This window comes from Charadrius vociferus, unplaced genomic scaffold (genome assembly GCF_000708025.1).
Source record: "Charadrius vociferus isolate BGI_N301 unplaced genomic scaffold, ASM70802v2 scaffold1041, whole genome shotgun sequence".
Lineage (NCBI taxonomy): Eukaryota > Metazoa > Chordata > Aves > Charadriiformes > Charadriidae > Charadrius > Charadrius vociferus.
Window position 1 is genome coordinate 344,667 of NW_009646843.1, and position 12,062 is coordinate 356,728.

Sequence of the window (12,062 nt, forward strand, 5' to 3'; positions counted from 1 at the left end):
TGAGACAGAAATTATATTCTACACTTGAACAATTTTAACCCTTCAAAATATAACCCCTTTCCTCAGTCTTTTTAGTACAGTTTTTGCAAGTTTAACTGCAAAAACTCAGTCTTATTGCAAAACTGAATTTTTGAAAAATTGCTTTCAGTTGGGATGTATACAAGCTAAATGTGCTTCTTTCCCAGCCTTTTTCACATTCAAAACACACACTGGCCTTGCTGCCTTTGCACTGTAAATATTATTTGGTGGGAGGAAAAAAAAAACCCAGCTTCAAACAGATGTGTGTGTTTTGGAGCTCTAACCTTTTCTTCCCATATGATTAAAGCTATTCCTTTACGGACACCACAGGGGACCAGTCTCTAGTGCATATTTTAATATAAACCCGAACACTCATGTTGTGTTGGTTCTGTTGTTATTAGCCAGTCTTTTCTGCAAGTTCTTGTCTTCACTAATTAATACTCTAGGGTCCCACGTCTTGGATTCTGCACTCTTCACACAACTGGCAACAGTCACATTCTAATTAGACTGGGGAAGCTTCTAAGCTGGTTCAGGTGACTGACAACTCCAACTACTGTTTTAATTTGCTTATAAGATTTTTCTATTGCTCACCTACAAAGTGGTAATTTTCCAGGGATCGCAAATCATAAATGTGTTCTCTGGCACTTGTAACAACACGCTCTGATCCATTCCTTATGAGGTAAGCTAGGAGCAGCAAAGACTATAAAAATACAAAGCACCGTATGATTGCATGAACAAAAGCTCTATCTTTTTTTTTAAAAAAAAAAAAAAAAGGCAATAGGAAAACAAACCTACCCCCTCCCCAAATTAGTAAGTAATAAGACTTTTGCTTTTTCAGTAAATACTTATTATATGGGTTCACATAGAAAAATCACATTCTCCCCACATGAACCTTTTGCTCTTTAGAATATCAAAACTGTATTTGTCAAACTCTAATTTGTTATTACTAAATCACAAGTGGTTACCCTCGTCAGCTACTGCTTATTTTAAAAGACAGCAGTAGCAGTTTAAGAGGAAAAAGTTAACCCTGTTAAAAGAAGCATTTTCTTTTGCCTCTTTTGTTCACAATTTTCCAATGGTTTTCACCGAAGAGTAACTCCTAGAGAAATATAAGAAGCCTTGTGCAGGATGCAATGGATATATAAAACTGTATTTCAGTACAATTTTAAGCAAGTGACAAAACAAATGAAGTAGTACTTTAATTGCAATTTTTTACATTGAGGATTTCTATCTAGAAAAAAAAAATAATTAATGCACTTTCTCCAAAGTAGTGCCTGTATCAGCTAAAACTATCATTATATTTCAACCTATCCAAACCTGATAAGCAATTCCAAGTAGTCTTTATAGCATTAAGTAGTTATGTGTGATAGCATTAAATATTAATTTATATTGTACTTCAGGGAAAACAATTACTATGAATACAAAACATCAAGCACCTGTGAAAAGTACAAACCATGCCTTCGAATTAATTCTGTCTTGTTACAATCCTCGCATCAAGAAAAACAAAATACAAGCTAGTCTAATACATCAATTCTAAAAAACGAGGTTATATTTGCATAATTCAGTGAACACTGAACACCACTAAGTGCAGCATGATATAATCTTAAGCAAAAAGTTTCTATACCATGTTAATTAGCCAAAGACAAGAAAAATGCAAATGACTCAGTTCTTTTTCCAAAATGCAAGTAGGACATAAAAGCCTCATATGGTAAGATCTGCAAGAAAATTTGGTCCACTCAAAGTCTAACTACAATTTTTAGAGAATTATGAATTGGCAGAAAATTAAGATTAGTTTCCACTTTATTTCAGGTATTCTTGAATTCCTTCAAAAACATTTTCCTGCTAGCACAATAACTTATCTGCTTTTCATGGAGCACCGTAACAACTCCTTTGGGTAGATTTAAAATGTGAATGCTACACCAGTACTTGAATATCAGCAAAATGTAATTGCTCTATTATGCTCATTAAGTAGCATCTTAGACACACTTCTAAAACCAGAAATTTTTATTTTTTCCTAGACAACATTTGAAAGACATCTTTGACTTCAGTAACAGAATTATAAAGCATACAGTTCGGAAAGCAATTTAGGTTACTAGTGGAGTAACTGATATACCAGTATCTAAACGAGACACTACATCAGAACATTACAGTAGCAACAAGCATTATGTCCTCCGTAGACCAACAGTCTTGGATACTTCCAGTTCATATACATACACACCTTATAAACTCTCCTCCAGTTCTTTTTATTGTCTTTCAGCATTCGAGTCCAAAGCATGTTCATAAGTTCTGGAAACTGTTCATACATAAACGTAGCCCTAAAGAATTAAACAAAAGGAATAAAGAAATTTTTTTCTCCGTGGTTTGCCACAATAGCTTGTTCAGACTCAGGGCTGACAGTAGATGGCAGGCTTGATCTAAGCCCATTCACATCTGATGACATTACCAGGGAAAAAGCTATTTCTTACTCATAGAGAAGAAATTTACATGCCAGTACTATAAAAGAAAAAAGTAATTCTAAAAATATGGGACAGTAAAAGAACATTCACTAATTTATAAAGAAAATAATGTTTAACGTGAATACCTAATAAACACTGCAATTAGTCAAAATGCAACTTCCAAACTCAACAGAAAAAAAAGTTCAAGGAAGGATTTGACATGTTTTGGTCTACTTGGAAAAGTCACAAGAAAGCAGTTTGAAAATAAACACTCCAAAAGAGTCAGATATATAGAAAGAATTGAGGCTACATGAATAAAGAGATCAATAATGTGAAAAATACTTTGACTTCATTTTTTGTTTGGCAGTTTTCAATAAATTATAAGATTATGCATTAAAAATAAGATTTGATTTACAGCAACTTTTCAGCATTATCAGTCAGCATACCACAGAGTTTATTTAGCAGCAAATTTCACATTCCTGTATAAAATGCACCTTTCTTTTCTTCATCACTGAGCCAAATTATCACTTACTTGGCAATCTCTCCCATGAGTTGCCCCGAAGGTCCCCATGGATCATCATTGGTTGCTTCTCGAACCTTAGACTCTATTTCTGAATAATTCATAACCACATTGGTGCTGCAAAGGAAAAAAAAATTAACACACATGAAGATTAGCATCAAAACTGAGAAACACATGAAAACTTAATAATGACACTACTGCGCATCTCACTTAATGAGATACCTCTACAGGGTGGGAAAGAAAACATCTTTAGTGCAGAAGTTACCCTGAGGACAATATACATCACATTTAAGTTATCTTTAAGAAGGTTTTACTATTCCATTAGTCTTCAAGAATACAGACGAGAAACTAGGGATTACATTACAGCTGGATTCAGTCCAGTAAAAATGGCTTTTGGTCAAATTAAAATCCAAACCAAACTGCTACAGTCCAAACTGATAACTTCCCCAACTTGATATAGCTTGCTTACAGGTTTGTATGGTGTATAGTTATTTGCAAGAAGCTTTATAACTCAATCAGAAGCAGATTTTTTTTTCTAATTATGAGCATTACAAGAGAAACTCAAGAGTATCTTTATCAAACAGGTTTTAGTTTGGAAAAAAAAAAAATCATACAGAAGACTGAAGTAAGGGAGATAAGATTCAGTAGGAAGTCTGTTTCCTAGATTGAATTTATTTAGTTAAGGGAAAAGAGCAAAAGAAGAGAAGCTGCAGAGCACTCTGTACTGCGATTAAAGCAATGCAAATACTATACAGAGCTCAGGCTGTCTCTATGAGAGTTCACAGAAAAGCCTAACTTGGAAAAAGGAAGCAATTTTTCTGTATCCGTTATATTAAAGTCTACATGGGATTATTTTTCAAAGAAATAATCTCAAACTGGTAATGTTCAACTGTAAGGCCAGCAACCTCCTTGGCACCCCTAAAAGCATCCAGATACATTTGATAGCACAATGTTTTTCCTTATATTTTAAGGTGAGTGAGCAGGCTGAAGTCATCATTCATACAGAGAATGTTTGAAAAACAGCTCTCTAGTTATGGAGCAATATAGCACACAATGGTAATGAAACATCAGTGAAAGGAAACCTAGTGGCCTCTGCTTTCCCTACGTACCTCACCCTGTATTTGAACTAACTCAGAAATACCCGTTTACACCTATTGTAGCAAAAGTTTGAAAATTTACTTAAGTGTTAAAAGTACACCATACAACTGGTTCCAGTAGCCAAAACAACCCCTGTAAGATGACTGCATTCAACATACAAACCACACCAGAGAGTCAAATTGATTAAACTGCAAGACAGATTCAATGATCTTGGCATACAATGTGGAGAAAGCTTTTGCTGCTTAAAAACCTCCTCTGGACCTGAAGGGACTAGAAGAAAAATCAAGATGCTTAAATAGTCATCCCTCTGTCCATGCAGGAGTTGGCAGAGAGCAGCATTCAAGCAATACCCGCTCAATTTTATTTGGCATAAGGATAGCAAAGATCTTGGAACTGCGAGTTATAAACAGCAGAAGCAAGAATGAGATCTCCTTAAGTCTGAAAGGGGACACAGAAGGTAATTATTAAAACAGAATAAAATTCCTGGACTTAATCTTGGATTCTCAGCATGAGAATTCTTGCTGTCAGATTCTGATGTATGTTTTTTATTCAACTTTGTGTCTAAAGAGAGCGTAAACTACATGACTGAATAAATAATCAGCAAGCTAACAGAATCTATCTATACAAAAAGAAGCATGTAGGAACACAGCAGTAGTTACAAACAGCAATCAAGGTTTTACAAATTCATTTATGCTAAATACACCTCAAGCTTCTGTTTCTGATGGGGGTTTTTTTGCCATACATACAAATGTAAACTAATACCATCTTTATTTCCCATATACATGGAACATTAAAAAAAAAAAAAAAGCCACGCAAGCCCAAAGCTACAGGCTTCAGCGCTTCACAGCTTTCAGCACACTAGTGCCCTTGTCCAAAGCAGGGGAAGGCACAGGGAGCTGAAGGGAAAGGTTCTGTTTGTTTTTATAACCCCTCCTTAAGCGCTTGATTGAGAGGCTTGATGGGGACTTGGGGGGGGGGGGGGGGGACAAAAAAAAGCCTTTCCTTCATTTCTTAGAGCAAAGAATTTGAGATTGGAAAATACATGAAAAGATGCAAACTCCGTAAAAAAAAAAAAATTATATATGTATACATAATGCCAGCATTAGCTATGGAAGAACTCAAAGCGCATGGCTAAAGCGGCATTGGGGTTTAAAGGGGGAAACAGAAGGGAAACAAGGGAAATTAAGTAATGCCAAAAGAATAAGGTGCAGTTAAACCTCTCCAAGTAGAGAGACAGTCTATTTCTAAAACCATCCTGCATAAAGTTATTGTTCTCAGCAACCAGGAGAAAGCTCTTTTATAAATGCCAAGATGAGATCTAATGGCAAAGAGTTCCAAAACAAAGTATCTTTAAGCCGCATTTAATTCAGCAACAAACGTAAACTTCAAGTAAAAAAAAACAACACTGTTGTATAGTTTGGCATCATTCCAGGTCACTTAAAAATAACCATTTCTAAAAAGGTGGAAATACAGTTTTATTCTTCCTTTCCCATGTTTTCTATGGCCCTCATTCCATGCCCTACCCATGATTCCTGTGACCTCTGCAACAAAAAAAATAATTTACGTCCAGATGTGAAGGGAAAAAGTGACTAGCTTGATTGCCAAGACTTCCTGTGATTGATATAAATTTAATATCCGAGGACACTTTCAGACACCAGGGGGGGCTCTCTGATTAGTTTATACTGGGCAGCTTCCAGGGATCGTGCTGGATTGCGTGGACAGTTTCTGCTTTGCAAACAAACGGACATACAACAGTCAAGACTGATGGAAAGTATCTTCACAGTCAGTGTTTAAAACACCCTATTATCTGTGAGCCTACATTTGGATTTACCCCAAATTGTTAATTGAAACCCTGCACAACTGGAATCTTGCGACAACCACATGTACAGAAACTTTTGACACGGACAAAGACATTAAACACAAGAAGTGTATTTTGAAAGTTACATCCAAAATAAAGGCACAACAAATAAATGGGATGACATTAACATTACAAACTATTGCATTCTTTTGTTTGTCTCTTACATTTCTTTTAAGTCTATTAAATCAGACTAGTGTCAACAGATGATTTTTACTCTTTACTGTACCCCTTAAAAATTATTGCAGTATTGTTTCTTTTAACAAAACACTGTTCAGAAAAGCCAAAAGAGGGCACTGTCACATCTTTCTGAAATAGTAAGCACCATGACAGTGAGCAAAACGTTAGCTTTTAATTTCTTGCAAGAAAACACTCAACTTTAAATGTTTGCATCTACAATTTATAGCACCTCTGAATAGGTAGCCCAAGTCTTGAGACTAAATTCCGCCACATGAATAAATGGGCATTGCTAATGAAAAGCCAGTAGGTAGTAGTTACAAATATCTGATCATTTCCAACTGCATCAGACAATAAGACACACTTCCTCTTAAAAAAATAGTATAAACTATATTTTAACATATTTTGAAACTGACTAGATGTACCATAGATGAAATACCCCCAAAACACTACTTTGTCTACAATTTTTTCCTGCATTTTTCAAAGAAAAAAAAATCTTTCAAAGAATTCATCTGATTGTAAAGAGCTTCAAATTTTGTTCTAAGTTACATTTTGAGATTTGTAAATTTGATATAAAGCTGTCATCTGGATCCAGGTGCCATATTCTAGAGCATGCTAAAACCCCAGAAAATAAGCAAGAGTGGGAGCAGAGAAGGATGTGAGGAGTGAAAGGAAGTATTGCATGTACCTCAAATGTATAATTTGAGGTTAAAATAACATTTTGTTGGTGTTAGGGAGAGCAAGCAGACAAGCAAAAGTGAACATGATGTTTTGTACCTACCTGTATAAAACTAAGGGGATCAGAGAAGATACCAGGGTCCAGCCAAAAAGTTTACCAAGTATCTGCCACTTCAACCTTTAGAGTTGCAACAGTCTGAAAAGCACTTCAGCTTTCTGGTATAAGAGAATATAAGTCCTACAGGTCTGAGATTGTCCTCTGAGCACTATTCTTTGAAACAGATAAATGAAAGAGAGCTTCTGGATGGGCTGCTTGAAAATAATGCCCGGTACAGACTGAAGGCACACTTCACAGGAGGACATACAAAAAGCGCATACTTCAAGAAGTGCCCCATCTTCCCCCTCCTGTACCAGTGGATACCGAATGTAACCCACAATGCGGACATAAATACACACGAACACCAGTGAGTGATAAATGTATCTGTAGCAGACTTCTATTTGTGTACGCTTTCAAGATACTCCAGTATAAGACCCTAATAGATGTATTTTGGCTACTCTGCTTGGGCTTCTGACCTTACATAGTAATACATGAATCAAGCTACTAATGCTCAGAAGGACAGTATAAGTGAGGATGAGGTGTACTCTACTCTCAGGAACGTATCAGCCCTTCTTCAGTGTTTCTTCCATAAAATAGCCACAAAATAAATACTGAAAAAGAAAGCTTCCTTCTTCCAGACTGAGAAAAAAAAATTTTTTTTCTATCACTTCTATGCCAGGAAAGTAAAATCATCATATGTCCACCCAACATTCTATTAAAAAATTAAATCATCACTGTTTGATGTTGTGTTGAAATTGAAATGTTTGTTTCAGACTGAAGATTTTTTCATTGTTCAAGACCACAAGGTGTTCTCTACAGATTCATAATCTGTAACTGAAGTAATCTCCTAACAGATAAATGAGCTTATCACCATTTATAAAATATTACACAACTTAACTATACTGCTTCTAGTAATAGCTTCCAATTGGTAACATTACAACCAGCTTTGTTCTGCCTGAACTAATTATCACACATCAATCACTGCTGGTTCCACACTCAAAAAAAAAAAAAACCCTAAATCTCTTTATATCATATCCCTTGAACCAGGAACACTTTGGGAACATGGATGTGGAAACACACGGCTCTGAACATCGTCAGCAACAGAAACGGAAGGAGTCTATTTTCTCAGCTAATCTCTACTCTAAAATGAATTACCAAACTCTAAGGTTAACCCTTGAACAACATTTCATAACAATGACTTACACTACCAGCAAACCTGCTAAAGAAAAAGGTGCAACAACTTTTGTCTTTGTTCATTTGATTCTACGCTTCAGTTAGAACCCTGGATGCAGCATATAGCACACTAGTAAAAGTAAACAGTTCAACGCCCATGGTCTTGTGAAATGTGTTCACCTGATTCGTGTCAATATGGACTAATGCTAGCAGAGGCTCCCGGCGCACCCAGCGCTGTTTGCTTGCATTTATTCATTTAATAAATTGTAAACTTAAATTGCTACCCGATTTGGGACTAAGTCATTTATCACAGTCTTCTCAAAAGAATGCCACACAGTTAGATATTTCCACTTCATGCTCCTCAGTATCTCCTACATCTTCCAGACTTTTTCCATGGTCAATGGCATTCTGTTCCCTCATCATCCTGACAATAGGTTCAAGCACATGAAATCACAACTCAAAGGAAGCTTACAGTTCACTGCTAGATTTTGAGAGCAATGTTCTTTTGAAGGACGTATTCCTAAGACAAGCATTCATCAGGAAAGGAGTAGAGTCCTATATCTCACAAAGTTTCAGATCTTCAAATTACATGTAAACTTAACATTTTGCACTAATGCTTAAATAGCAGTGGACTCTTAAATATGCAGAAACTTTTAAATAATGTGCACATAGGAAACCTGCAATAGAGAAAATAAGCGCCATGAGAAAAGAAGGTATTTATACATTAAAGGCAATGAAATAAATACCTATCAATCCAGAATGGAACTTACTTTAAAACATATTAAGGAATCAGAAAGCCTAGCAGATCTTAGTCAATGTTTCTGCACAAACTTAAAAGCCTTGAATATGCCCTGGGGCAAGAGTCAGACCACTCCATTAAAAGCACCATTAGGATTAGGGTTGCTATTGATGTGGGTGGTGTCACTGAGGACACAAGTACAATTCTGGACATTAGATCCACAGAAGATTTGTGAAATGCCACATCCAATCTTGTGAAAACTAAAATAAACAGAAGTCACAGAGAGGGTACATTACAACAGTTTCTTTATAGTGATGATAAAGGTATTGGATTGGACAGGGTAAGCCTAATTAGAAACACTTCTCAAACCTCTGGGAAGCTGCCCACTGTGCTGAGGGACTGAGCAGCAGGAACAAGAAACCTGGTTACACAGTTAAATTTTTTTTTTCAATGTATATTTCAAACCAATTACAGTATCATGTATACATGGGACTCCTATGTGCATAATATTATGCCTTTAACTATTACTCCAAGGACATCACTGGATTATGCACCTTCTGTTTTCCTTTTTTTTAATTTTACAACTGGGAACACTAAAATACTAACAGCTGAGATGAGAAACTTTCTACATTTTACCACCATTAACAGTTTCCAATGAGACACTATTCTGCAAATATCTGTTTAAAGTCTAAGTATGGAAGAAAAAAATTCAAGCATTACACACATGTATGTATCATACATACAGTCTGAACATTAATGCTACTCAAACAAATGGCAACACTAATGAAAGTATACTTTTTAAAGAAAAAAATTAGACTCTTAGAGGGGGGAAGGGTCTGGATGAACAGAGGACAACAGCAGCTCTTTTACTGTACAGCACTATGCAGCCGGTACCAAAGTCTTACAAGAAACAAATACTTTAACTTTTTGTTATTTAAGGTGCCAAACCAGACACAATACATTTTTATCCTTTAAATAACTATGTGTTTAGCATTAACCTTTCAATAGGCAGTCTCATATACTAACACTTTAATCTCATTCTTTCTGTAATTTTGATAGCAGCTTCTTTATTTTTAGAAAGTCTTCTCCACATTTCCTATGACTTTCACAGTGAATAGAAGCAAACTTTAAATTCAGTCTGTAACAGAACAGATGACAATGACTCAGACTGAAATCTGACATAGCAAAGGAGATTACTACTGTAACAGTCTCTAAAGTCCACATGGACAAAACCCAACAAGAATACAGTTGCACAGATCTATACTGTGCTTCTTGGATTTAAAAATGAATAGACTGCATTGTACAACCAGAAAGGACCATAAATTGAATCCGAAAAATAAACAGAAAACAATTAAATTACAGCATAAGGAAAGTTTGCTTCAACTCTTAACTGAATAAGGAACAACATATGCAGCTGGTTCATTTATTCATCTTGCATATCTCCATCTAAACATCGCTACAATTTTTATGGAAAGGCACGTAGGTAAGAACAGGAGTGCCTTCTCATATGGATGGTTTGTTACCGGCATGGTGGTAGCTTCAAGATAAACCTCTGAACAAAGGCAGCAGTAACTCACATCTGGAGGCTGAGCTAATGCTCTGCTCCTACAGTTGAAGTGCTGGCTTTGTCTTCCAGCAGCTTATTTTCTCCTAACAGTTGGGTTGTCTGCTCCCTTTCAGCTGAGAAGCTAGCAGTTTCCCACAACAAGACAAGCTAGGAACCCAGTAGCTATTGCTCATCTGATCCATGGTGCATGTTTTAGGAATAGTCCCTTCCGGTGAGAAGCTAGCAGTTTCCCACAAGACAAGCTAGGAACCCAGTAGCTATTGCTCATCTGATCCATGGTGCATGTTTTAGGAATAGTATCCAAACACAACAGCAGTAACTTATTTTCAGATTTCCCCAAAAAATCAGTACAGGGGCTGACAACTTAAGGCAAAAAAAAATATGTATAATGTAGCTTTCCTTTTTGACATGAGACTGCATCCATATTTGTTTTTTAAAAAAAGAATGAATGAATGCATTATAAAATAGCATGAGCGAAGTGAACATTCAACATCTGGAGAAGAGATAAGGCAGACCCCAGTAACATTTTCACAATACAGTTATCTGTAAGACCCCCACCCACAGACACACATGCATTTAAGATGAAGCTGTTGGAGAGAAGGGAACACACCATCTTATCCCCACCATTCAACTTCTATGAGTCATGCATCTAAACTATTTTTAGTATCTAGATTAAAAAGTTCCTGTAAAGTAGGAGTGGAAATAGATGGAAAGTTTTCTGAGAATGCTAAAAAGCTATTTTAATATTAAATAATCCCTTTTTAAACTATGTGCAGAAGTTCTATGATTCTATAAGTTAGTTTCAACTACTGAGAGTACACAGTAAATAAAAAAGCTATGCAACTTGTCTGAGTACAGGATAGGTCTCCCCAATTCCCAGGTGTGGGAACGTTGGCATCTATTAAATTGTTAATTAGTTTCTAGAAACATTTTTGCCAATTAAAAAAATCATTTAATACTTATCCATCTGGGCATGAAATACTTTCGAAAGAGCATTTGAATTGGCGAGCTAAAAAAGAAATGATCCCGATCCACACAGCACCACGTCCCAAACCACTAGGGGCCAGCACACCATGCAAGAAGCCCCTCACAAAGAAGGACATTAAATATTGGGACATCCATTAATTTCTGTTAGCATCACTTCCTTCAAGCTCTGAGGGATTAAAGCCGATCACTGGTCCAAACCTGTGTTTCAAGAAACTGAAAAGATTTAAAACACAGTCAAACCAAAAGATGCATTTCAGCATGATTTCACTGCGCTGCAACCTTAGAAAGCTCAACATGCAGACTGGTTCACAGACAGAGGACAGAAAGATAAGACATCATTTATCCACCCAAACAATATAACGGACATTCAGGAATTGATGTACCTCTGGTTACTAACAATTATTCAGAGAAAAATATATTAATCATCTTCAAAATGAAGATGGTGCTGCTCTTCCCCTCAGTGAACTCATATATTCAATCTCAGCCAGCATCTCTCCCCTTGCTCGGGGAAGACAAACTAACTAAAAACCATGTAACAAACAACGCATTTTCATTTTGCTCCTGTCAGTAATGTCACTTTTGTTATAAAACATGCAGCTTAGATTTAGAGCCTTCCAGATGAAACATATGGATACCAAATACGAAGCCAGCAGTCCACATTCAACGAAGAAACAGATGGATACCCATCTGCCAAAATGCTTGGTGAAATACCTCAGGT

General features: G+C 36.2%; 1 protein-coding gene across 2 annotated transcripts in view; it reads right to left on the minus strand.

Annotated features, from left to right (window-relative positions):
- The window catches only part of CLINT1 (clathrin interactor 1), a 25,592-nt gene extending 22,506 nt beyond the window's left edge, over positions 1 to 3,086 (minus strand). The window contains exons 1-3 of one of the 2 annotated variants that reach the window (XM_009893174.1): positions 2,986 to 3,086; positions 2,237 to 2,333; positions 610 to 718 (exon numbers count right to left, since the gene is read on the minus strand). In XM_009893174.1, coding sequence (XP_009891476.1) covers positions 610 to 718; positions 2,237 to 2,333; positions 2,986 to 3,077 — 298 coding nt within the window. In that variant the 5' untranslated portion in view covers positions 3,078 to 3,086. The remainder of the gene's footprint in view (positions 1 to 609; positions 719 to 2,236; positions 2,334 to 2,985) is intronic. The other variant, XM_009893167.1, reaches the window with a different exon arrangement.
- Positions 3,087 to 12,062: the final 8,976 nt, after the last annotated feature.